General features: G+C 47.8%; 1 protein-coding gene across 1 annotated transcript in view; it reads right to left on the bottom strand.

Annotated features, from left to right (window-relative positions):
• Positions 1-26,042, bottom strand: part of baz1a (bromodomain adjacent to zinc finger domain, 1A) — a 114,909-nt gene that overhangs the window by 68,133 nt on the left and 20,734 nt on the right. The window contains exons 5-12 of the mRNA XM_083633763.1: positions 23,698-23,799; positions 20,641-20,728; positions 20,045-20,167; positions 15,581-15,685; positions 2,868-3,062; positions 2,590-2,685; positions 2,260-2,398; positions 734-865 (exon numbers count right to left, since the gene is read on the bottom strand). Coding sequence (XP_083489889.1) covers positions 734-865; positions 2,260-2,398; positions 2,590-2,685; positions 2,868-3,062; positions 15,581-15,685; positions 20,045-20,167; positions 20,641-20,728; positions 23,698-23,799 — 980 coding nt within the window. The remainder of the gene's footprint in view (positions 1-733; positions 866-2,259; positions 2,399-2,589; positions 2,686-2,867; positions 3,063-15,580; positions 15,686-20,044; positions 20,168-20,640; positions 20,729-23,697; positions 23,800-26,042) is intronic.

The raw sequence follows: 26,042 nt of genomic DNA, 5'->3' as shown, positions 1-26,042 counted from the left end.
GTTGCCATCTTAAAGTTGCATTCAGTGATGTTTTTGTATTCAAATAAGTGTTAAATGGCTCTATATTCTGACAGCAATTACTGAAATAGTGTTTGGTCAGTAACTTGGAACCACCAACCCCCCGCTGCACTCGGTCTCTCTCTTGTAGCCCTGCATGCAGAGTGGACCTATCTCCACAACTGTAACTCAGAGACTCGGGGGTGGTGCCGTTGGATTTGGGGTGAAAAAATGTATATAGTCCATAATAGGCATCGCGATCTGACCTTCCGTTTCCCAGAAAACATAACATTTCTCTGATTGGATAGTGGGAGGTAAAAAAAAGGGAAAAAAAGATAAATCTACTCGCGGTCCACTAGGGGGCACCCACGGACCGCCAGTGGTCCACCGTGGTCCACCGCCAGTGGACCACCGCGGACCAATGTTTGAGAAACACTGCCATAGAGGGAACTTACGCTGCTGAAATGATAGGGGTTTGTAAAATTGTTAACAGATTGGTCTCAAATGTGGAGATTTTGACCAGAATCCTTCACATACCACCCCAAAAGCCATATTGGTTAAAAACAAAAAAAAGTGTTTTGGGGGTAAGTTACACTTTAAGCAAATCACACACATTTAGGCTATTTTGATATTTTTTCACTTCCATTCACTGAGCTTCCCCTAAAACTGTTTGGAGACCCGGGGAGGCCCGCTTCCCACTTTTAAAACCTCTGGTATAGAGTGAGTGTGTGTGCACCTTCCGCTGGCTCCTTGGCCTCCTCCTCCTGCTCCTCAGCCAGAGCCTGGAAGATGGCCGACAAGAAGAAAAAGAGGAGCTCACAGAGTGGACCTTCAGGATCCGACACCATCAGAGCCTCCTCCAGAACCTCTGCAGAGAGGAAAACATGTTAGAACCTCTGCAGAGAGAAGAACCTGTTAGAACCTCTGCAGAGAGGAGATCCTGTTAGAACCAGCTACACCTCCAGAGCCTCTGCAGAGATTGAGACAAAAATACTGGTTCTACTGGTACAGTACCAGCAGCAGGTCTGGTTGTTTGTAGATTGATTGATTGATTGATTTATTAAGATGTCATGCACATTGCTGTGCCCAGCCCACATCGGCTTGCAGGACACACAGAGAATACAGCAGTAAGAACAATGTATAAAACAATACAATAAAAACTGGTTGTTTGTAGAACAACATTAGGAACAACCAGCTTGTCAACCTCCAACTGTAAAAGCACCAGAACCAAAAATGTGTGGCTGTCTAACCAGAACCATACTGGACTGTATTGGGTAGAGTTCTCAGTTTCAGCCCGAACCCAACGGGGCCCGATAAAACCCGTCAGGTAGGGCCGGGTTCGACCCGACAATTTATGTTAATTGGTCAGGTAGGGTAGTATAGCATGCAATGCTCTTGGGTGAACTGGGCTCGACTTTTCAGGCCCATTGAGAACTCTTAATACTGGGACCAGACCACAAAGGAAAACCACAGCATACTGGTCCAGTTTGGGTCCAGAACAGACTGGGACAGCAGTAGAGAAATTAGGGGTGGGAATCACCAGATGCCCACGATACGATACTGAAACGATACTTGAGTCACGATACGATAGTATTGCGATACTGCGATATTTTCGATATTGCGATATATCGATATTGCGATATATTGAATATTGCGATATTTTGATATATTGCGATTTCTTACATTTTCAACTGCAAATGATGTCCCCAAAGGAAAACTTTGTCAACATCTGGTTTATATAAGAACAATTTTTCAGTCTGTACATCTAACTTCAACCATTTTATTGCAGCAACATTGTCAAGTAGACAGACCAACAACTTTCATAAAGTCATGTCATAGTTGCATGCACCTGACAAACTGAACTGTTTGTTACAGTCTACTTACAGTCCACCTTAACTGGATGTGTGTGTGGACTACTGTACTTATGTAGTTTTTGCAACTTCACTTCACTTACACAAAACATCTTGTGCAGCCCATTCAGTAACTGGGGAATTTGTAAATTACTGTTATGACAAAACTGTTACTGTTAAAACAAAATGAAAATATGCTACCGTTTGTTAACTGCTGGCCTTGGAACTAAAGTTTATAGTAGCCCGGTGGCCTGGCATGGCCTGCAAAAAAAAAAAAAATTTTTTTTTTTTGTTTTTTTGGCAATATCGATATTTGGCGTCCAAATATCGATACAATATCGTCAGGCAGAATATCGCGATACTGTGGTGTATCGATTTTTTCCCCCACCCCTAAGAGAAATGGTGTTCTGACCCAGTGAGACTCCGTCAGGAAACTCGTCCTTCAGGTCGAACACCTCTCCAAACGCCCTGAGGAACTCCAGAACCATCAGAGCTTCTCCAAACAGCTCAGCAGGCAGACGGGTTCGGACTGGTACTGCGCACGGCAGCTCCTGTCAGCACACGCGCACGCACACACGCACGCACGCACGCACACGCACACACACACACGCACACACACACACACACACACACACACACACACACACACACACACACACACACACACACAGTTACAGGCATGTTCATCTAGAGATCCTGAGTGAGGAACCTCTGGTGATGTTTGTTATAAACTTTCTCTGACCTTCAGGTCTTCACACTCCATGTCTTCTCTGGGTTTGTTCCACAGTTTCAGTCGCTCCACATATTTCTTCTTCTCCTCCTTCAGCTTCTCTCGTTCCTGGACCAGAGAAGATGTTTAGACAGATGTTAGACGTGCTCTACGTCCAGACAGAACTGTGACCAATTCAGGACAGCACTGACACTACACAGGTACTGTCAGCCAAAAAACAAAGAATATGTATTTGACTCCAGTTTCCTCCATGATCAAACCTGTCCAGCAGGTCTGTGGGCTGAACTCACCTTCTCCTTCTCCAGCTTCATGCGCTCCTTGTCCTCCTTCCTCCTCTGCTTCTCCTCCTCAAACCTCCTCCTCAGCTCCTCCTTCAGCCTGTCTCGCTCCTCCCTGTCCCTCCGCTTGGCCAGCAGAGCGTCCTCCTTCTCCCTCTTCAGCTGGGCCTTCTCCTGCCTCCCCACCGACAGCCTGGCATTCTCCTGCTGCAGGGGAGTAAAAATTAGTGGGCCGGGGGTCGGGGCAAATTGCCTGTAAAAAACAAAAATCGGAAATTCCCTGGGATCATTTTTTAGTGCCCCATAAAATAAAGTTAAAGGAGAGTTTCGTTATCTTTCAACCTGGGCCCTATTCTCACATTTGTTTATGTATAACTAAGTCATGTGAACAGATTTTTTTATTTTTATTGGTGCAGTATTGACCAAGATCGCTTCAGTCGCTTTTCCCACATGCCCCTACTGCACTAAACAAGCTTGTTTTTACCATTGACAGGATCAGATTATTCCATCATGACATTATTATAAAGATATAGACCGAATCACCGTGACGTCGCATTAACAACAAAAGTCACTTCCAGGTAGACACCTGCCGATTGACTTTAATTGTGGAGATATCACAAACTTGTGCATTGTTTATTTCTGTTGCCATTTTCAGGCATAATTGTAACATTAAAGATATAAACCCTAGTTAAACACGGTGGTCCGACCGATCTGACGTTTGGTTCTTATGTACTGTGTTGATAAACCAAATCTAACTCCAGCTTTAATGGTTTTTATTCTGTGGCCCAACAGGTAAATTAGGTCTCCAAACTAACGTTAGTGAAATGTTGTTAATTAATGAGATATGAAAGCATCAAACCTGATTTTTTTTTCTCTTTGTCTCAGTTGTGCCGCGCCCCTGTTTCACCGCTACATTAAATTGTATGTATGTGACGCAGGCGTTGTCTACCCGGATGTTATTCTAAACAACATTGTGATTTGGTCTATATAATTTCCAACGGGAGCTCTGCTTTCTAAGGGCCGCAAGGCACTCTGGGTATTGAGGTCACGTTGGTAGAGATAGAAGCTCCCTTTGCTGGAAGTCAGCTGTGGTGGGGCGGAAAGGTGGGATGGGGAGCTGCCATGTTTGTTTGGGGTAACAGATAGCGGAGCTGAATGATTTTTGTTAAATTACGGCTGAATATTCATCTGATTTTGAGAATATGGACAATGCATTTGAATTAAATGGCCGCCCATATTTATTTGAGCTGGACTAACGTTATACGGCTTCCATCTCGGAGCTTCCATCTCTACCAATTAGGGTTTCATATTTTTCCCCGAAAATGAGGCATAGCGGGAAACGGGAAATGAAGAAAAATTTCCCGGGAAATCACCCTTTTTATTTATTTATTTATTTTAAATAAATCTATGGGTTGCTAACTTGATGCTGTAGTGTCTTATTTGCTGATATCAATAATTATTCTCATTCTTATTATAGGATTAAAGAAAAAGAATGAATTTATGTTAACAAACATTATAATTTAAGATAAAAAATTCACATGAAATACCGTGTTCATTGCATGTGATCGGTCTGCTGATAAGAACGGCCTCATGGAAATGTTATTTGACAATAAACGGAATTCGTTACAGCACTTAATTTGGGAAGTGATATTGGACAATAAACAAATAAATTCGTTAAAGCAAGTTATTTTACGTGTTTCAATTAAGCTGAGATGGATTCCATATTCTGATAGTGTTCAGAAGCCTTTCTATAATAGCCAAACAATGTTGGATATCAGCCTAATAAACTAAATGATCACTCAAAATTAACAGAATATTTATTTATTTTCATTTACTTTGCTTTTTCGGGAGTATGGCCGTCTCTCTTGAGTGCTGCTCTGAGGTAGGCACATTTCGCCATGCTGTTGAATGTAAATCCGTCATATGCTGCCATTTCTGACAGTATTTCGGCCACCGAGGCTTTTGTTAAGTATGAGTCCATTGTTCTCGGACGCTTCACTTGCGGGGTTTCTGGGGTTTTCAAGTCAGTGCTAGCTTGCTAGCTAGTTCACAAGCACACTAGTTTTACTTTGTTTCGAACTCAAGCTCTCACTAGTGCCTTGTTCGCTGCGTACGCAGCACCATGGAAGACTGTAATTTTTGCTCCAAAAATTACTTTACATTAAAACCTGACCACGCCCCTTTAGGTGACGTGGTGCCCCCTGGGGCTGACTGGGCCACCCACCTCCCCCCGTGACTACGTCACGGCCAGTCAGCCCAGGGTCCGCCACTCTTCGTTTCTTCCAGCCAGTGTGAGGACGTCGTTTTCTTAAGCTCCGCGGTTAGCTCTGAAATTAGCGCTCTTCATAGCTTGGATAAATAGACTCGCTCCAGTTGATTTGCCCACCTCAAGAGGTTCGCGTGGACGAGATAAATCAGGATTCGGGGACCCGTTCCTGTACTCTTCACCAGCAGCACCGGATCAAGCCATCCAAAGCTAAGAGTATCTTTCTTTGCTAACTGTTGTATTAGCTGCCGCCGTGCAGCTCATGTGAACGTTTTCCCCGGCTGGGGTAACGTTGTGTTAGGCTTGGGCGCTGACTCAGGTCTGCACTCAAAACTCTTAGCTAGGTTGCATACGTGCAGAATAGCTTGTACCGTTAGCACTAGAACAACAGGCTAATTAGCACAGTTGTCACAGATAGCTAGCCTTGCATCCGTGCGGTTGCTTCTGTTTGCTAGGTACTTTAGGCGCCAGCTACTAGGGTTAGAGCGCGCGCGTTACTCCGGCTGGAGTAACGTTAGATAGTTAGCTAGCTAAGTGTCTCGTGCAGCTAGCAGCTAGCTTGTAGCACTCCAGCATCTTCACCGTTGCAAGCTACTGTATTTAGCCAGCTTACACTGTTAACTCCCGCTAATTCTGGTACAGTCGGCGGGGCTTGTTGGCGGGTTAGCTTTGCTTACTCGCACAATGAACCGGGCGGCTGCCATGGGACAGGGGGAGACAGCCAAGAGCTGTGTTAGCTGTGAGGCTACATTGGCGATCCAGGACCGCCACAGGGAGTGTGTGTTTTGCCTCGGGCATAACCATGCTAGCGACGCCCTGCTTAAGCCAGATTTCTGCCGGGCCTGCAAAGGCTTTACCCTGGCCGTTTTACGGGAGAGAGCGATGCTCTTTGTCCAGATGGGCCCGCGGCTTAGCCATGCACCTCCCGACGGAGGCGCATGCGGTGGGTCTGACCGCTCGGAGGAAGAGGAGCTACCTGACGAGCAGGGCTCCCCGGTCCTACCCGAGCAGCAGGTTTTAAACTGGGGGGACGAGCCCATCGACCCTGTGTTACAACAGGGGGGGCTCTTCCCTTACGACCCCATTATTCCCCCCCAGGACACCCCCGAAGGGGAGTTGTCTGGCGGGGAGGAATAGGACCGCGCTACCACGGTCACCTCTCTGGTGGGGACCCGTTCGGAGGCTAGCCTCAACGAGCCCTATCAGAAGCAGTTTTTGGGGGTAATGTTTAGGGCTGCGGCGAAGCTCGGCATCGCTCGGGCCGAGCCACCTCCGCCCCCCGAATCAGTGCTGCGGGGTTGCTATTACCAGCCACTCCAGGCACCACAGGCACCCCGCCCGAAGCCCCGGCTGCCCGTCTGTATTGACGTGGTTCGCGCGGTGCAGTCAGGATGGGAAAGGCCTCAGGAGACCAAGCCGCTCTGCGCGGGCATGGCTCCGTGGTCGGCCTTAGAGGGGGCGGATAAACTCGCGTTAACCGCGATGCCTCCCCGGGGCAGTCCGCCGCCATGACCAACAACCTGGCCATTTTACAGGGCTACCAGGTGGTGCTCCTGCGGGAGATGCAAGGTGACCCTGCCCCCGAGCTGCCGCTCGGGGGCAGCGCCATGCGTATGGTAGACTGCCTGGCGCAGAACAGTGGGAAGGTCATGGCCTTCTCCGTTCTCACCCACCGCCACCTGTGGCTGAACCTTACCCAGCTCCTTGAGCAGGATAAGAAGAGGTTGCTGGGGGCTCAGATCTCCCCGGAGGGCCTGTTCGGCCCTTCCGTGGAAAACTGGGCCCAGCGGTTGGAGACGCGTCAGAGGGACTCGGCGGCGGTCAGCACCCTCATGCCCAAGCAGGCGAAAGGGGAGGACCGCCGGTTCCAGGTCAAAGCGCGTGCGCAGAGTCGCCCTCCGGGGCCTCCGCGGGCCGCCCCGCGCCAGCGGGTACGAGTCTCACCGGCTAGGGCGCCCCCAATGGATGCGCCCCACCCAGCCGCGGTGGGCCCATCATGGGTCCCACGGCAGGCCAGGGTACGCGGCCCCCGCCCCCCAAAACGAGGGGGTGCGCGGGGAGTGGGTAACCAGTCCCGTACTTAGTCACCTCCCTGGGGAAGGGGGGGGGCTATGAGCCCACCGTCGTTGGAGCGCAGCGCTCAACTTCGGTCTGGGACTCAGCAGGGGCCTACCCAACCCAGCTCGCCGGGGCTTGGCTTCAGGGCCAGCCTTCGGCTTGTAGCTTTAGGGACAAGCCCACCGTCCTCGGTGCCCAGCGCCCGAGTTCGGTCGGGAGCTCTCCCAGGATCGCTTATCCGCCGTCAGGAGGCCCCCGGGACAAGCCCACCATCGATGGTGCCATGGGCCCATCGTTGGTCGGGAGCTCTCCTGGGGACCGCACGAGCGGACGAGTCCGCATCCGGTGGTCAAAAGAGAGTCTTGCCTCCTTACTCCCCCCAGCCGGCGAAAGCTGCACGGCTGGGGGGTTTCGCCGGTTCAACACGCTCACAGGGCACGTCAGTAGGCGGAGCCCGCGTAAGAAACCGGCAGGGGGGCTTAGCCTCTCTGGTCCCGCCCCCCCCTTTTTCTTCCCCAACCAAAGCACCGGGTCCCCCGGTGCCCAACAATATACTCAGACCATCGTTGCCCGACAGGCTCGAGGCCTGGGAGCGTCTGTGTTCCCCGTCCCCGTGGCTGCGGCGCACCCTTCGGAAGGGTTACGCCCTGCAATTTGCCAGGGCCCCACCCAGGTTCGACGGGACCCACGATACGGCCGTGGAAGGGGAGTCCATGGACATACTCCACAAGGAGGTCATTTCGCTCCTCGCCAAGGGGGCGATCCGCTCGGTCCCCAAGGCAGAGGTGCGCTCGGGCTTCTACCACAGGTACTTCGTCGTGCCCAAAAAGGACGGCTCCATGCGTCCAATTCTGGACCTCCGGCGCCTCAACAAGACGCTGAGGAAGCTCCCGTTCCGAATGCTCTCTTTTCCCCACCTCTTCAACGCGTTGAGACAGGGGGATTTCTTTACTTCCGTGGACCTGAAAGATGCGTTCTTCCATGTCCACGTGGTCAAGAGACACAGGAAATACCTGAGGTTCTCCTTCCTGGGGAAGGCTTACGAGTTCTGTGTCTTGCCTTTCGGCATGTCTTTGAGCCCGCGAACCTTCACGGCTTGCGTGGAGACGGCCTTGGCCCCCCTCCGCGCGAGAGGGGTTCGCATCTTCCTTTACCTCGACGACGCTCTTATTGTGGCCGGCTCGAGGATCGATGCCATGAAACATACCAAGGTGGTGACCGATCACCTACAAACCTTAGGGTTCCTGGTGAACTGGAAAAAGAGCTGCCTCGCCCCAGAGCAGACGGCGATCTTCCTGGGGCTCGAGTTGAACTCCCGGGCCATGCGAGCCCGCCTTTCGCGGGAGCGACAGGCGCGCACGGTGCGGACAGCGAGGGCATTACGTCGATGCTCCTCGGTGTCAGTGCTTCAGTGCACAGTCATGTTGGGCCTGATGGCCTCGGCACTGCATGTGCTCCCCCTGGGGAGGCTACACATGCGTCCGTTCCATATCTGGTTCCTTGCGTTCCGCTTGGATCCAGCCAGGGACCGTCATCGCAGGGTGCCTATGACAGGCCAGGCCCGCCTGGCTTTGGCCATATGGGCAGACCCCCGGTACCTATCGAGGGGCACTCGATTGGGCCCGGTCCCGCTCAGGCTAGTGATTCGCACCGACGCCTCCCTCTGGGGTTGGGGTGCGGTGTGCGGGCTTCTGTCGGCGAACGGCCGGTGGGAGGCTCAGGAGCATCGCCACATAAACGTCTTGGAGCTGGAGGCGATCCGCCTCGCTCTGCTTCATTTCCAGCGAGTCATACATGGACGCCATGTGCTGATTCGCTCGGACAATATGGCGGCGATCGCCCACCTGAACAAACAGGGCGGTGTGCGGTCGAAGACTTTGAACCGGTGAGCGGCGGAGATTCACCTGTGGGCGTATCCCCGTCTCCTGTCAGTGTCGGCAGTCTATCTGCCGGGACGGCTGAATTACGGCGCCGACCTGCTGTCTCGAGGCTACCCCCGTCATACGGAGTGGTGCCTCCACCCTCAGGTGGTGGAACAGATTTGGGCCAGGTTCGGTCGTGCCCGCGTCGATCTCTTCGCATCGCGGCGCGCGACGCACTGCCCATTGTGGTTCTCGATCCAGGAGGACAGCCCCCCGTTGGGACACGACGCGTTGGCGAACGCGTGGCCACGGGAGGGGCTTTATGCGTTTCCACCGATCCCCCTGATCCGTCAGGTGTTGGACAGGGTGAAGGAACAGCGTCTCCGGCTCGTTCTAGTGGCTCCGTTCTGGCCCAGGCAGACGTGGTTTGCGGACCTGGTCTCCCTGGCGCAGGGTCCGCCTTGGGCATTGCCGGTGCGGGCCGATCTCCTATCCCAGGCGGAGGGGGAGGTGTTCCACCCCTCCCCAGGCAGGTGGAAGTTAGCAGTCTGGCTCCTGAACGGGACCAGTTGCTAGCACGGGGCTTGCCCGACAATGTGGTGCACACTATTCAGAGTGCTAGGGCTGCTTCGACCCGCACTCAGTACGCGTACAAGTGGCGGGTTTTTTCGCGATGGTGCACAAGTAAGGGTGTGGATCCAGTGAACTGCAGCGTGCGTCCAGTTCTCTGTTTCCTTCAAAGCCTGCTTGACGCGGGCCAGTCCCCGCAGTCGCTGAAGGTGTACATAGCCGCGATTTCGGCTTGCCACATGGGGATTGAAGGGACCCCCGTGGGGGTGTGCCCTTTGGTCTCGCGCTTCATGAAGGGGGCGCGTAAACTGCGCCCGCCGGTGCGGTGCGTTTTTCCCAAATGGGACCTGGTTACGGTGCTGGACGGGCTAACGGGTCATCCGTTTGAGCCCTTGGACTCCGCCGATTTGAAGTTTCTGTCCTTAAAGACCGCGCTGCTGCTGGCCTTATCGTCAGCAAAGAGAGTCGGTGACCTGATTGCCCTCTCAGTGCAGCAGGCCTGTATGGTTTTTGGGGACGATGGGCGCAGGGTTACGTTGCGACCTAACCCGGCGTACCAGCCCAAGAATATTAATGCCAGCTATAGGTCTATGGTTATAGACTTATCGGCATTCTGTCCCCCGCCGTTCAGTTCGGGTGAGGAGAGACGTTTGCACATGCTGTGCCCCGTAAGGGCGCTCTCGGCCTATGTGGCCAGGACGCGCTCATTACGCATTACAGATCAGCTGTTGGTCTGCTTTGGGCAAAGGGCCCAGGGCGGACCCCTTTCCAAGGATCGCTTATCACACTGGATAGTGGAGGCGATCGCGTTGGCATACTCTGCCGTGGGCAAGGTTCCCCCGGAGGGTATCAAGGCGCATTCTACGCGAGGTGTTGCGACATCCTCTGCGTTGTTGCGTGGTGTGTCGGTGGAGGACATGTGTGCCGCGGCCTCATGGTCCTCTCATCACACTTTTGTCAGGTACTACAGTCTCGACGTGTCCGGTTCGCAGTTCGCGCACGCGGTGCTGTCGGTGGCAAGAAAGTAGTATCGTTGCCACTCTAATATGTCATTCGGTTAGGCATAAACGTTGCCATATAGCCGTGGTTCACCGGTGCCTTTCGGGTCGCCCTGTGGGTGCTCCCGGCAGCAAGGTCGGTTGAATTGAGGCACTAGTGAGAGCTTGAGTTCGAAACTAAGTAAAACGTTAGGGTTGTGCTACAACCCGGGTTTTACGAGTGAGAACGAGAGCTCTCACTACCCAGCCTTGCTGCGTCGATGCGTCTCTGGGTGCGTCAGATCTCAGCTGGCTGGAAGAAATGAGTGGCGGACCCTGGGCTGACTGGCCGTGACGTAGTCACGGGGGGAGGTGGGTGGCCCAGTCAGCCCCAGGGGGGCACCACGTCACCTAAAGGGGCGTGGTCAGGTTTTAATGTAAAGTAATTTTTGGAGCAAAAATGACAGTCTTCCATGGTGCTGCGTACGCAGCGAACAAGGCACTAGTGAGAGCTCTCGTTCTCACTCGTAAAACCCGGGTTGTAGCACAACCCTAACGTTTTTCAATATGCAAACCACCCGCTGAGTCAGGACCAGAAACATATCAAAATGAAACAGTGGCTGACCCTCCCCCGGTCTGCCCAGGGCATAAAAAAAGCTGTCAAAGAGTCTACTGTTGTGTGTTGAAGGATGGACTTGATAGCGACACGTACCTACAGATCCTTCAGCGGATTGTCAAGCAAAGATGATTAAAAAATTTGGCTGAGATTCAGAGGGAGTGGACTGAGGCTGGAGTCAGTCATAACTGAGAAGTAACTGCTGATTTTCTTCACACTATTCTAATTTATTGAAATATGTGGTCTAATGCCTGCATGTGAGAAAGGCGCCGTGCCGGTATAAGCGCGACCCCGTCGTCCCCGACATTTCACCACTTTCGACCCAGTCAGAAGAGCGGTATGCGCTTTAGCGGATACTAGTGAGAAACGGGTGCAGTCATTTTCCGCGACACTCTCATGGGCGAGGTGTACACACGTTGCTTAATGTTCCAGCGGGCATAATCTAATCATTCGCGCACATTAAAGCAAACTGGCGAAATGATCTTGTGATAATAAGAGCAGTAGCCTATGTCAGCTTCATGTGTGGGTGTGCTGATTTTCCCCTCTCCTCTCTGCTCGCTCTCTGGCCACAGTCCGTCCTCCTCCTTCAGTCACAGCCCGACAGGGACTAAGCAAATGCACGAAGCGAATTGTGGAAGTATTTTGCTTACGTTGCCGACAGCGAAGGCAAGCCCGGACACATCAAATGAAGCCAGTCTGTAAAAAGTGCTTCAACGCGACGCAGGTGAACGGATAAACAAGCAAACTTATTTCACCATTCAGAGTTTTGCCGACACGTCACTCCCCACTCGCTCTGCAGTGCCGCCCCCCCCCCCCCACATACAGGCAATTTCGCTGGTAGATTCCGACATGCGAGAGGAGAGGTGTGAAGGGAAATGTCCGATATTGACTTACAGGTAATTTTCCGGTACGCATGTGGGAAAACGGCTTTACTGTGATACATGCTTGCTGGATCTTAAACTAAGTGTTGTAGAAAATTGAAGTTCCATTGGCATTTCCTAATCAATAAGCTATAAGCTATAATTGCATACACATAATTAATGCTATGAGTTATTAGTAATAAGACATCTCACAAATGCATATTTGCATATGCAGAGACACATAACTAGTTTATCAAGGAGGATATTTCTCCCCTTTGCTCTAGCCTTCAGAAACTCAGCATGACAATGACCATGAGACAGGAACGCTTGCTGATAACAGTCTCCCAGTTGGACTGAGCTGACGCACACTCCAAACTATTCACACATTCCTCTCCCCTCCTCTCTCTGTTTCTCTCTGCCTTCCTTGCCTATAAAGCGTGTGTCAAACTGTGACATCGCTGCTGAATATTGAGACTCTGTACATTGATCAGATGGTACATTGAGATTCAGTCTCTCCTATAATGCAGTTTATAGGAGAATGTTATGGCTTTAAATATACTCTTATAAGACAACTTTCTGGCTCCTGGCTTCATTCATTTGGTTTATATTAAGCTGTTATATATATTATATTGCGGATGAGGAATGGTGAAATTCTATTCTCTATCACTAAGAAAACTACGGTAAGATTCACACTCCTAGCTTTCAAAGCTCAACATATACTCTCACTCACTCTTATAAGTTTTCAATTTGCGGAGGGACGCATGTCATTTGAAACTGAAAGCAGACGCAAGCCAGATCAATTTGTCTCAAGCGACGAGTCATTCCAACATTTAAGCAGGTTGCATTAATTTGGGTTAGAGATTCAACAAGGGGGAGTCCAACAGCTAGCGTTAACGCTACTTGTCAATAGTGTTTTGCTGAAGGAACAGCTTCCTAGTAGTAGGCTAAATAGCTCCGTGTGTGTGTGCGTGTGTGCACGCTCGCGTGTGTGTTTACTGTTTAATGAGATAGCGTAGCATTCCTCCTACAGTCTACCCGAGCCTGTCAAACGTTCATACAAACGTAACATACGAAAACATGTCTTGGGACAGTTGTTATTTAATGCGTGAAAAAATTTTGAGCTCATGCAACCTGCTGTAAATAATGTTGGATTGACTCGTCGCAGACGGACGATTGGACTGGCTTGCGTCTACGTTATGTTGTCATTATCAACCCGAGCTTTTCACAGTAGGCTACATGCATCCCCCCTGGCTGCAAGCATAGCGTTACAGACAGTAAATGTATAAGAGTTAGTGAGAGTATATAGGCTATTGAGCTTTGAAAGCTAGGAATGTGAGTCTTCTCATGCACTCATGAGTCTACTGTAACGATAAGTTTCCTCAGTCACCTCACCATCATCTTTTGCAAACACACTTCTCCCATCAAATGACAGCAAATCTAAACAGTTACATTATTATTATTATTATTGTTAATGTATAGAACAGTGCATGAATGAGTTCTCTGACATACTGCTCTCTCACTATAGCCTACCAGCCACTACTGAAATATATACCGCATAACCCAATGTACTTTTCTATTTAATAAAAATAATAATCAGAAACATGTTACTGTACTGGCTAAGATAACATCTTATATTAGATGTAGGCCTACAGTATAATGTTATATTCGATTTTCAATGTGCATGAATGGATAATGGAAATCTAGGCTACTAGATTTCTTTAAAAAAAAATACCAACAGAAGAATATTGCAGGAGATTTTGGCACATTTTTTGGGGGCGCTACCCACACGTTTAGCTGTGTGTTTCTCATTCCACGAATGCACAATCCTTACAAGTTGTACCCTGTTGTAAAGGTGACTAATCAGGCTTTCCAACGATATAAAATACAATACCAATTGGTATTATTAAAGGGGAGAAATAATCGAGCGAATTAACGTTTCCGAACTTTTTATTTTTAATCATATTTTTATCGAATGAAAAAAAATTAAATAATCAGCATTATATATCGGCCATCGGCCGCCCTGCTCTCTAAAGATCGGCATCGGCCATTGAAAAACCAATATTGGTCGACCTCTAGTCTACATGTTATTTGAAAAGCTTTTCCCAAGTACATATACATTGCATAATATGTTAGACAATGTTGTTCAGGTTATAGGAAATGAGGGTTTTTTAAAACGGATTGTTTTACGAACTCAGGTATTTCCCAACTAGGGATGCATGTGGCGGCTAATTTCCCTGAAGACGTCTTTTTTTTATTTTTTAGACTAGTCGACTAGTTCATAACTAAGAAAGAGCCGAAACTGAGCGCAATTTAATCTATGTTCATCAATATCCACATCGTGTGGGACACTTGCGCTGTTTATTATGAACATTGCACATCAGAAAACATGACAGCTCACCCCAGCACCGTGTATTCTGGCTCAATATAGTCCATTTAAGCCTTTGCCTTCAACAAAGTTGAGTGGAAGCATCTTGTGCAGTCATTCATTGATCATATGAGTGGCATTATCTTGTGTGGCTAACACGTTAGCAGTGCTAGCTAGCATCAGGCCCTGCTGTCCTTGCGTCTACATGCCTGTGCTGAATGTCGATTGAGTGGTTAACATTATATGGCAATTTATGACACAGCCTACAACCATATTTTCATTTACAAATTACTGGATCAAAATAATGCCAAACTGCACTGGTTTTACGAGATGTCATCTCCCTTCTGCTCCTTTACTACTAATGTTACAGCCAATGGTCCACTCTGACTAACACATGCTGGTTTGTTTACATCCAGGCATTAGAGGAGGCGGGCTACTGTAGTGGCTGCGTAAAGATGCAACAGTTACCCCCGGAATTGTTTATTATGATAATTTAGTTATTAGTTTAACCCACTAGTATTTTTGGTGCCGACTAGCGAGGGTAGCATTTAACATTTAAACATTTAACCGACTAGTCACACACATAGGTGGCTCAGCAGTAGAGCTGTCGCATCACAGCTAGAAGGTCCTGGGTTCAATTCCCGCCTGGACCGCCGAGGGTGTGTCCCCCCCCCCCCATATCCTCAGGTGCCCACTGCCCAGCTGGGCTATCTCGTCAAAAGGGCCTTTCTGTGTGGAGTTTGCGTGTTCTCCCCATGCTCCCCAGGGGCTCCTCCATACAACATCGGTATGGACCCCCACTAAAAACATGCAGAAGATCGTCATCTGACCAGTGATGACTACAACCGAAATTGATCCCCAGGCGCTGTACACAAGAAAGCTGCCCACTGCTCCTGGCCTGCCCACCGGAGGAAGGACAAGCCTGGATGGGATAAATGCAGAGACTATATTTCACTGGCCACCGTCAGCATGAGTGTGTGTGTGGCCGCATGCATGTGTTGGGTTGTCGTGTGATAAATAAAGACGGGTTTGTCCGTCTAGTTCTTCTTCATCCTTATTCCCAACATTTGATAAAACTGACCTGGAAATTATCCAAAAATGCCCCTGAAAGAAAGGCACAAAAAAAGGTGTTAAAAAAGTGAGTTTCCTACCCTGTCCTGCTGCAGCCGGGCCTTCTCCTGCTGCCCCACAGACAGCACCTCCTGCTGAAGGAGCTTCAGCTTCTCCTCTGCTGCCTTCAACAGGGATGAGCTCTGCTGCGCACGCGCGCACACACACACACACACACACACGAAGAGGTTTAACGTATGATGGCACAGGTGTGGACTAGAGTCACATGACTTGAGGCTCTTTCACACCGGCCTTGAAAGCCGAAAAATGCACAGAAAATAGGATTCGCGCCTCCGATGTGAAAGTCGTGAACGCGCTTTGGTGGATAATTGTTTTACGCCTTTTGTCCCGCCACGGTAGGTAGTCACAACGCCGGGTTACCTGGCAACCCGCCTCCATTTGAAAGCGTCGTCGCAGCGAGCCGGAAAAGGTGCGAATGGTCAGCTCATTCATAAAAAAATTACAGGGGAAATCACCTCATGTATCAAGAAAGTGCACGAGTGAAAGTAAAAAAAGTAGCCTATACAATCATGACTGCAGGGACGCCAGGAGGAATGCTCCGTGTGGTTAGGCTTTATGCTCAAACGATGTTGACATTAGTAGGTAAAATTAACGGATATAATAATAAGCTTCAGAGGGCTATAGCTGTCTGTGGCGAGTTGGTCTGAGGATATTCCCTCTCGAAATCAGTTCATCATACAGTAGGCTAGGCTACACTAACCTATGAAAATATTAATTTGAGCGAGGAGCTGAGTGGAAATGCCTCCAGCGGTTCGCCTTTCAATCCGGGAGCAGTGGCTGTCGCCTGAAAGGACACCGCGGGACGGGAATGTGGCCGTCCTGCTTAGCCTGGGTAAACCCATCCCCCACGTGACCTGCTCTCAGACCTGTTCTCAGTCACTATGACTGGGAACTGAGAGAGCAGGTCACGTGGTGGCTGGGTTTACCTAGGCTACGTCCTGCTGGCCTGTGTGTGAAAGCAATTTATGTGGCGAGGCTGCCAGGCTTTGCAGGCTTTCTGCAAAGCCTTTTTGCGCGATCTGTGTGTGAAAGAGCCTTTGGACTCAAGTCACAAATTTGATTACTTTAGACTAGGGCTGCTCGATTATGGCAAAAATCATAATCACGATTATTTTGATTGATATTGAGATCACGATTATTTAACACGATTACTCATTGACATTGAGAACATCATGAATTTATTGAACATTTACACTGGCTTTTCTTTTTAACATTGGATGTCTTTGGATTTTAGATATAATTGAAAATAAATAAATACCTAAGTGAAAATAAATAATAAAAGTGCAAAGATTTAGAAATAAAATAAAAACTAAAATAAATATACAGTATTATGTAGGCCTACTATGTTGCAGTGAACTGCCACAACCAACTGCAACTATTAATCTACATTCAATATGTTGGTAAACATCTGAACTACCGGTAGTAGTCCTTAAACCTCAAAACTAACCAAATGAGAACGCTAGTAACGTTAGTTTACATTACATTAAATTACTCATTTGGCAGATGCTTTTATCCAAAGCGACTTACAATAACACGTTTAGGTTCATAATAGGCTATAGGCTAATAGGCTATTGGCTATAGGTTCATAATAGGCTAGGACGGCACGGTGGCTCAGTGGTTAACGCTGTTGCCTCACAGCAAGAAGGTCCCGGGTTCGAACCCCGGTCCGTCCCAGGTCCTTTCTGTGTGGAGTTTGCATGTTCTCCCCGTGTCCGTGTGGGTTTTCTCCGGGTGCTCCGGTTTCCTCCCACCATCAAGAAAAACATGTATGTTAGGGTTAATACTCCTGTCAGTGCCCCTGGCCAAGGTACTGGCAAAAAGAACTGGAGTTGGTCCCCGGGCGCTGCACAGTGGCTGCCCACTGCTCCTAGTTCTAGGAAGGTTCCTAGTAGAGGATGGGTCAAATGCAGAGGGTGAATTTCCCCAAGGGGATAAATAAAGTATAACATAACATTGTTAATGTTTATCTGTGAGCTCATTAGCTGTTGAATATGCGGTCGTATTGGAAAGAGTGTCCTGAATCGATGACTGTATGCGGTGGCAGTAACTGGGGCTTTGTCTTTTTGTTCGTTTAGCATTTATTGCTTGGTCATAGAACACTTTGTGAGTGGATTTCAAGTGATTAAACAAAGAAGAAGAGGTCGTGTTGCGGGGTACAGCCACGACCGCGCATATCTTGACAGGTGGGTCAAAACTCGCATCGCAATTCTTTGCTGTATATTCGCATCGCTCTTGATGTGTGGACCTTTAAACTCGGCGAAACCATAGTGTTACAACCCCACATACGTTGTTTCACCTCTCTTCTCGACCAGCGGCTCTCTTTCTGTGACTTCTGTCCTCTTATTCTTGTACTATCAAGGAAATAGCCAGGGAGGAAAAACGTGCCGTGGCTCTTCACATGACAGCCATTCACAACTCGAGCTGAAACGCTTTGGGCTTTGGGCTTTGGGGGAGGGGCCGAGCACACCGCTGCAAAGGAAGGGGTGTGCTTGATTTACAACACAAGACAGAACGAGAGTGACAAGAGCCGCAAAATCGTTGTATGTCGATTATCTTGTTTTCATAATCGTGGACAGCCCAAATCGTAATCATGATTAAAATTCGATTAATCGCCCAGCCCTACTTTAGACTGGACTTATCAAAATGAATAAATTAATTTCCTGAATCAACTAACGTTAACACTATTCATTCCCAGATTCACTTTGTTTGAACCAGTCTGACAGTATCCAATCAAGTTGCAGGAGAGAATAATGAAGAACTGATGTTAACGCTGCACGTGGTGTCAGTCATTGGAAAAATTTGATCCCAACTGGGAAATTTCACGTGAACGGACGGTCAAGTCAACAACTCAGAAACTCGTCGAAAAGTTTGGGACACAACTTGCCGCCTCGATGTCATACGCAGAAACATGGCAGACTAAAGTACCGTAAATTTCGGACTATAAGCCGTGGCTTTTTCCCCGTTTTTTGGCCCTGCGGCTTATATAACGGTGCGGCTTAACTATGGATTTTTTCCAAAAAAAAAAAAAAAAAAAAAAAAATCTCTCTTTTTTAGCACTCTTTCTAACTATAAATCCACTTCTGTTTTAATTTCCTCTCTTGCCCTCTTTTCACCACACCGCGGACACTGTGTGCACTGTAAAAAAAAAACACAGGTGGTGTTGTGTTATGTTGTTTTGTTGAAATGTTAATAAATGGGAGCTTCCTCAAACAGCCATCTCTTTCCCGACAATCCCCTCTGTGCACGAACCCTTACATATGGTAATTAAACATTAAAACACAATTAAAAAAAAAAAAAAAAAAACATTAAAACACCTGCGGCTTATAGTCCGGTGCGGCTTATATATGTAACAAACAGGCAATTTTGCTGCTGCGGCTTATACTCCGGTGCGGCTTATAGTGCGGAAATTACGGTAGATGCTTTGATGATGGTTGGTAAGAAACATTTTATGTTGCTCACATGTAATTTGTAATATGGTATTACTATGCATAACATAAAGCACCGTTAGTTGCTCTCCACGTACAACGACCTCAATTAGTTAGAAAAGTTGTCCATTGCCATTAATCCTGGTTTGGTTTCCACGTTCCGATCATTCCGACACCACAAGCACATGAACACAAGTCAGAAGAACGACTTGCCAACTCGGAAAATCTGACCATCCGAGGAGAGCATGAATGCAGCAAAAGTTACCGTGTGCCAGTACACGGTACTGTACAAAAACTATGCAGAGTTCAACAAAAAAAGTGCAGGATGCAAAATGTGCGGGTTGAAAATTACACACGTAGATGCAACAACTTCCAACTTCGTTTGACATTTGAAGCTTCACAGAAAACGCTATGTCGAGGCTAATATTAACGTAGTTAGTGAGCTGATGCTTAGCTAACGTTAGGTTAGCGGCGATCTGTTGCATCAACTGCAGATCCACTCCCCCTAGTTTTTCTGTAACACAGGCTATGGCATTACATTTGGTGAAGAGCGCATTATGACTTGTTCAGGAAGGAATCAAAACTAAAATTTCAGGACGTGGGACTTGTCAGTCTAGACTTGGAACTTGACTCAGGACTTGCCAATTTTGACTCAGGACTTGACTGTTTTGACTTATTGAGTTCAAAGACTTGAGACTTACTTGTGACTTGCAAAAACAATGACTTGGTCCCACCTGTGCATGATGGACATTTAATCATGTAATTTTCATTTAAACCCTATAATTCTAAACACTGGCCCGGCCATTTTCTGTGATTGCAGAAGATTGTCAGAATTCAGATGTTTTCTTTTCTGTGTTTCCTCGTCTCTCGGTCATGTCGATGGTGTTGCTGCCATGACACACCACTGAATGAACAGAGCAGAGCATGCTGGGACACAGGGCCAGAGCATGCTGGGACACAGGGCCAGAGCATGCTGGGACACAGGGCCAGAGCATGCTTGGACACAGCGACAGAGCAGAGACCATACTGGGAACAGGGACAGCGCAGGAATTTCCTCACCTGTGCAGGTGAGCCGTGGCCCCGCCCCTTAGGGGGCGGGCTGAAGGGGAAGAGGGGTGGCTCGTCCGGAAAGAACTGGGAGAACGTCTGTTCTGCAAGCCGGAACTTCACTACTGTAGAGGCCTGGAAAACACACACACACACACACACACAAACAAACAAACAAACAGGGGTATCAGGGTTTTGGTAGTGTCTCAAGCCAGACCATCTCTTCTACAATCTTTGAAGTATGTACATTTGCCCAGACAGACAGAGGGGTAATTTGACCAATCACGACACATCATGTAAACATAACCGAGGCAGGTGATTAGGGAAATGAGTGGATGTCCCGACGTTGAGCAGAACATCCGTTTTGACCAATTTTCCCCTCCAGGAAGTACAGACGTAGTTGTCGGGAGCATTTAATTACAGGAGCCAATGTGACTGTTTTAAGAGACATGGGTTTGGGGGTATCAGGGTTTTGGGTATCAGGGTTTTGGGGGTATCAGGGTTTTAGGGTATCAGGGTTCTGGGGGTATCAGGGTTTTAGGGTATCAGGGTTTTAGGGTATCAGGGTTCTGGGGGTATCCAGGTTTTGGAGGTATCAGGGAACCCACCTTGAGTGCGATGATTCCATTCTGAGGTTCACAGTGCTGCTTGAATAGCAGCTTCAGTCTCTCTCTGGAAAGAATGTTCTTCCTGCGACTGAGGAACCAAAACAAGAACAGTCAGATGATCCAGTCAGCCCAGCAGTCTGACACCAGCTGACACCAGAGGGACAAAACCCACTCTATAAAGAGCATGGTGCAGGTTGAACTTTTTGAACGAACATAGAATTTGTGCTCATGATTATACGACGTCCCCCCCCAAGAAAAGAAAAAACCCCAGGGTAGAAATACGGAGGAAAAAGGTGGCATTCTGAATGGGCGTTCAACACCTGTGATATCACTTGCCGCTGGACGTTCTACTGGGGCTGACATCACAGGAAGTAGTTTCATTTCAGGAGCAGTGGCCCGCTGCTTTTTTTTATCCCACTGCTATATACTCCTCCAACATATTAATACAATGTGGTCTCCAACCTGCACCATGCTCTTTAAGCTTTTTGAAAGGTTAAGTGTTGTGCAATCTGGGCACCCTATCAGTCTGACGACTAATAAGACTCTGGGACAGATGGCTGATATTTCGGGGTTTCTGGTGCAGAGCGGGTGTAATGGTAAATGGTAAATGGCCTGCATTTATATAGCACTTTTATCCAAAGCGCTTTACAATCAGTAGGGACATTCACCCATTCACACACCGATGGCAGCAGGTTACCACGCAGGGTGCTGGCACACCAACGGTAGCAATTTGGGGTGCAGTGTCTTGCCCAAGGACACTTCGACCTGCAGACTGGAGGAGCCGGGAATCGAACCACCGACCTCTTTTATCCAAAGCGATTAGTGGACGACCCGCTCTACCTCCTGAGCTACAGCCGCCCCACCGGATGTCGGCAGTCACACCAAGACTTCAGGCCCTATCTCTGCAAAAGCGGTAATTTAGCGTTTGCACTCGTTTAACGCCGCGCGCAATGCAAATTGGGGGCATGCACAAGCGCATGCCTGATATAATTGTACTGGACATAGGCGTGCCACATGCCAGCGCTAAAATGTGGGGATAGATGGCATTATCCTATCTTCAGCAGTGCGCAATAACTTTGCGCTGAGCTTTTAAAAGCACCTCTTACGCGCTAAATACCTCGTTCGAAACTTTTATCACATCGCAAAGAGGGAAAGTAAGGCCTTGGCCACACTGATCCGTCAGAAAATGGACAGAACGGATAGACGGATAGATTTATGTCCGTTGCATGTACAAGTAACCTACTTGTACAGCAGGTGGCGGTAAGCACCTTGAAGGTGTCAGCGACCCGCTTATAAACCGAGAGAAGAAGAAAGTTGGCGTCAGCTAGCTGTTAGCTCTGTGCGCTACGATACTTATGTGGCAATAAAATGCCACCGAATGACCAGATTAGATGGTGAAATCAGACGGTGACACTGACTATCACGTTGTACAACAGCGGGATGGTGTACACAGCATTAATTATAGCCTCCTTCATCGCCTCGGCCGCCATCTTCTTTGAAAAGTTGAAACAAATCTCGGAACGCCTCCTCTCAAGACCTCGACTCTGATTGGCTAAACGGACAGTGACTATCCGACCATCCGATACGTCCATCCAGAAAAAGTTCATCCCTCTTCAACTTTCTGTCCATCAAAACGTATGCAAATTTTTTGGATATGTACGCTTCCGAGTGCTCCACGGACAGTCGGATAGCTGTCATTGAAAATGAATGGAAGTGAACAGAGAAATGAACGCACACGGACAGACACCACGGATCAGTGTGGCCAAGATAATAATTGAGAAAACTTGTTGGACAATGGTCATTGGCTATTTACCTTCACCTATCCCATAACCCGGAGGGTCGTTGGCACCACAGACAATCTGTCAATAAGTTCTCTTCATCTCCATCTCTCTCTGTCCTCGGCATGAGTGAGTCCACTCTATTACGCATGGAGAGAATTACAGCATATTGCATGCCTCGCGCAAACAGCGATCGCAAGACGGGAATCTGATTGGTTTTGATTGGCTCCAATTTGCACCTGCGGCAGGTGAAGTGAACGTGTCCGCATCCCCGCCGAGAATTGCATCCCCCCCATATTTGGTGCTGTTTTAACTTAGAAAACAGGGAGGTCATGTCTACCCAGACAATTATATCACTTTTAAACAGTTACATTTCTGTATAAATCATTACAATATGCTCCCGTGAGGTGGGAATGCGTTTAGATGCTGCCGGGTGGGGGTGCAAAACTCGGCATAACACCTGGACACTGGTGCAAGGCGGACTGTTATCTTCCTCCCTGCCTTAAGGCATGCGCAAACAGGTGCGCAAGCGCAAATAGGGGATATCGCCTGTACCAAGATAGGGCCCTTCCTTTTCCATGCGCTGCAGTTATCGTTTACAGTCCAATTGACACAAGAACAGAGTTGGAGCGATTGTAGGTGTTTTAGGTCCTGACGGAGTTTCGGCTAATAATAATCTCACACCTATAATCTGAGAGGGGTTTCCGCCCAATTGCACAAGTGCGCCTGGCCAGGCCAGCGGGCATGGCCGCGCTGGCGGCCGAGCTGCGTATGTGAGCCCACGTAGCGGGCGAGCCCTTGCAGGGAAACCAACGAGGGACAATATTGTGACTCGAAAACTAGACAACGTGGGACCGGAAGCTACTTTCAATCTGGCCCAGACAACGAGTTTAACAAAGAGGGAAAACACACACAGAGAACAGCATTGCTGTCTATGTGCTGCCTCCTACAGAAATGAGCGAGGAGGAGGAGGGGAAGGAGGAAGACGACGAAGCACGGTTGGTAGGCTAGAAAGGAGCGCGCGCAGCATCTAGAGAGAGATGCCAGAGAACGAAAAGTTAAGCATCTTTTACTTCACTAGGGAGTCAATGTTGATAATGCTTGAAGTGCAAAAAATTGTTTGCTTGTAAGCACACGCCCACTCGCGGCATTAAACTGTAGTTTTGTTTTGTACTGTTGGGGCTTGGGTGGTTAAGATCCGCTCACAACGGACAATTATTCAGGAGTTCACTGCATGTCGGAAAGAGCTCTAGTGTTGTGAAGGTGAATGTGTTCTGACCTGATCTGATTGGATCTGGCGGTGAACAGCTGGCTGCCTTCCTCCTTCATCATCCTCACTGTGTATCTGAACACTGACGCACTCAGAGGCTTCTTCCTCTTCCTGCTGATACACACATGTGCGCGCGCGCACACACGCACACACATACGCACACGCCCAGACACACGCACGCACGCACACACACAGGCAGACAGACACACACACACACAGGTCAGAGACATCTTGTATGGCTGTCGCAGTCGAAGCTGAAGCAAAGACGGAGTTTCTGGTTTTCTTCAGGAAGGTACCGTAAATTCCGGACTATAAGCCGCACCTTTTTTCCCGTTTTTTGGGCTTTTTTGGCCCCTGCGGCTTATATAACGGTGCGGCTTATCTATGGATTTTTTCAAAAAAAAAAAAAAAAAAAAAAAAAAAAAATCTCTCTTTTTTAGCACTCTTTCTAACTATAAATCCTATATAACTATAATAAGTTTTAATTTCCTCTCTTGCCCTCTTTTCACCACACTGTATGACACTGTGTGCACTGTAAAAAACAACACAGGTGGTGTTGTGTTATGTTGTTTTGTTGAAATGTTAATAAATGGGAGCTTCCTCAAACAGCCATCTCTTTCCCGACAATCCCCTCTGTGCATGAACCCTTACATATGGTAATTAAACATTAAAACACAATAAAAAAAAAAAAAAAAAAAAAAAAAAACATTAAAACACCCGCGGCTTATAGTCCGGTGCGGCTTATATAAGAAAAAAATAGTCAACTTTGCAGGTGCGGCTTATACACCGGTGCGGCTTATAGTCCGGAATTTACGGTACTTCCAGTATGTATCACTCAGCTTAGAAAATAACAATGTGTCTATGCATTATTATTTCAGAATGTGGTGAATGCATGAGTCACAACATGTACGAGTGTAAGAGTGTTTTGGTGCTGTTGAAATGTGTATTTGGTGACTTAACGGGGGTAGGCTAGCCCGTTCCACAGACTACCCAGTCATTTGTGCTAAGCTAACTAGCACGAGGGGCACACAGGGAAGAGAAGGGTATCTATCTTCTCATCATACTATCAGGAATTAGGGATGCAGGATATGATACGATAACCAATAAATATCTGCTTCTCCTGGCCAATAACGATACGATAACCCATACGATAACATAATTATTTCACATTTTTGTATAAAAAAACAAGTTCTTAACCTGCATTTTATGTAGGGATGCACGATATGGATGTTTTCAGCCGATACGATAAGCGATAAATATCTGCTTCTCCTGGCCGATAACCGATACGATAACCGATAATCATTTCACATTTTGTGATAAAAAAAAAAGTTCTTAACCTGTATTTTATGCACACCTGGGGTAAAAAGAATCAGAAAAAAGGCAGATGATGTGAGCAAAGACGGATATTTTAATATCCCATAGCTCTGACCTAACCAAATCTAACTGACATCACTATTATGAACACAAAACAAAGAACACTTCTGATATAATATGATATGATTGTTTTAGTCAAGTGTATCACTGAATAGTCAATACAAAAAATAAATAAGGGTTTTATGGAAACAAAAGCCTATAGCCGCTTAGTCTGCATGATAAAACACAATGACAAAAGGCATAGTAATTTAGATTCTTATTGTCATGTTACTGGCAACTAAATGGGCTGTCCGAAGTTTGCATTGGGGCCAGTTCTATTGAAGTGAATGGGGCAGGCATGGAAAGTCTCACTATAAGCCATCATGTGTTGTTTCACCAGTTTAACTCATTGAGTGCCAGCCACTTTTGGAGAACGGACGCTCCCAGTGCCAGAGTTTCAGAGCTTTTTTCAGTGATTTCTCGAGACCCACAGAATATTGTGTGATATTACTATGTAAACAATGAACACGCAAAAAGAACGATGACTCTTTTCTATCATCAGCAAAAACAGGTTTATTGATATAATTTTCCGTTCTTTAGTTATCAGCCGGAGAAGATAGCTTGATTTAACAAAAAAGAGCAGTTTTTTTCTAGAAGCTGAGATAATGGCCCTTTTGTGAAATTAAACATTTCAAACACATCACTAACTGGGTTTCCATCCACCTCTGGATATTCGCATTTACCCAAAATGCGAATATAAACTTGAATGGAAACACCAGAAATTCGAATAAAGGTCGAAATATCGCATAAATGTTTTTACGCTTGGAGGGGGTGGATTTATCAGCGTATCGACAGTAGGAAGATGCGAACTTTTGCAATGGAAACAGATTTTGCGAATTAACGATGACGTACCAGATGTGACTTCACTTCCGCTTCATGCTACTCCAGGGGGAAATGGTGGCGCCAGGCAGTCTGAATGAAATTGAATGTAACGTTCGCAA

Source organism: Poromitra crassiceps, assembly GCF_964638095.1.
Source record: "Poromitra crassiceps genome assembly, chromosome: 3".
Lineage (NCBI taxonomy): Eukaryota > Metazoa > Chordata > Actinopteri > Beryciformes > Melamphaidae > Poromitra > Poromitra crassiceps.
Note: the sequence above shows the minus strand (reverse complement) of the source record. Positions and strands in the feature narration are given on the sequence as shown.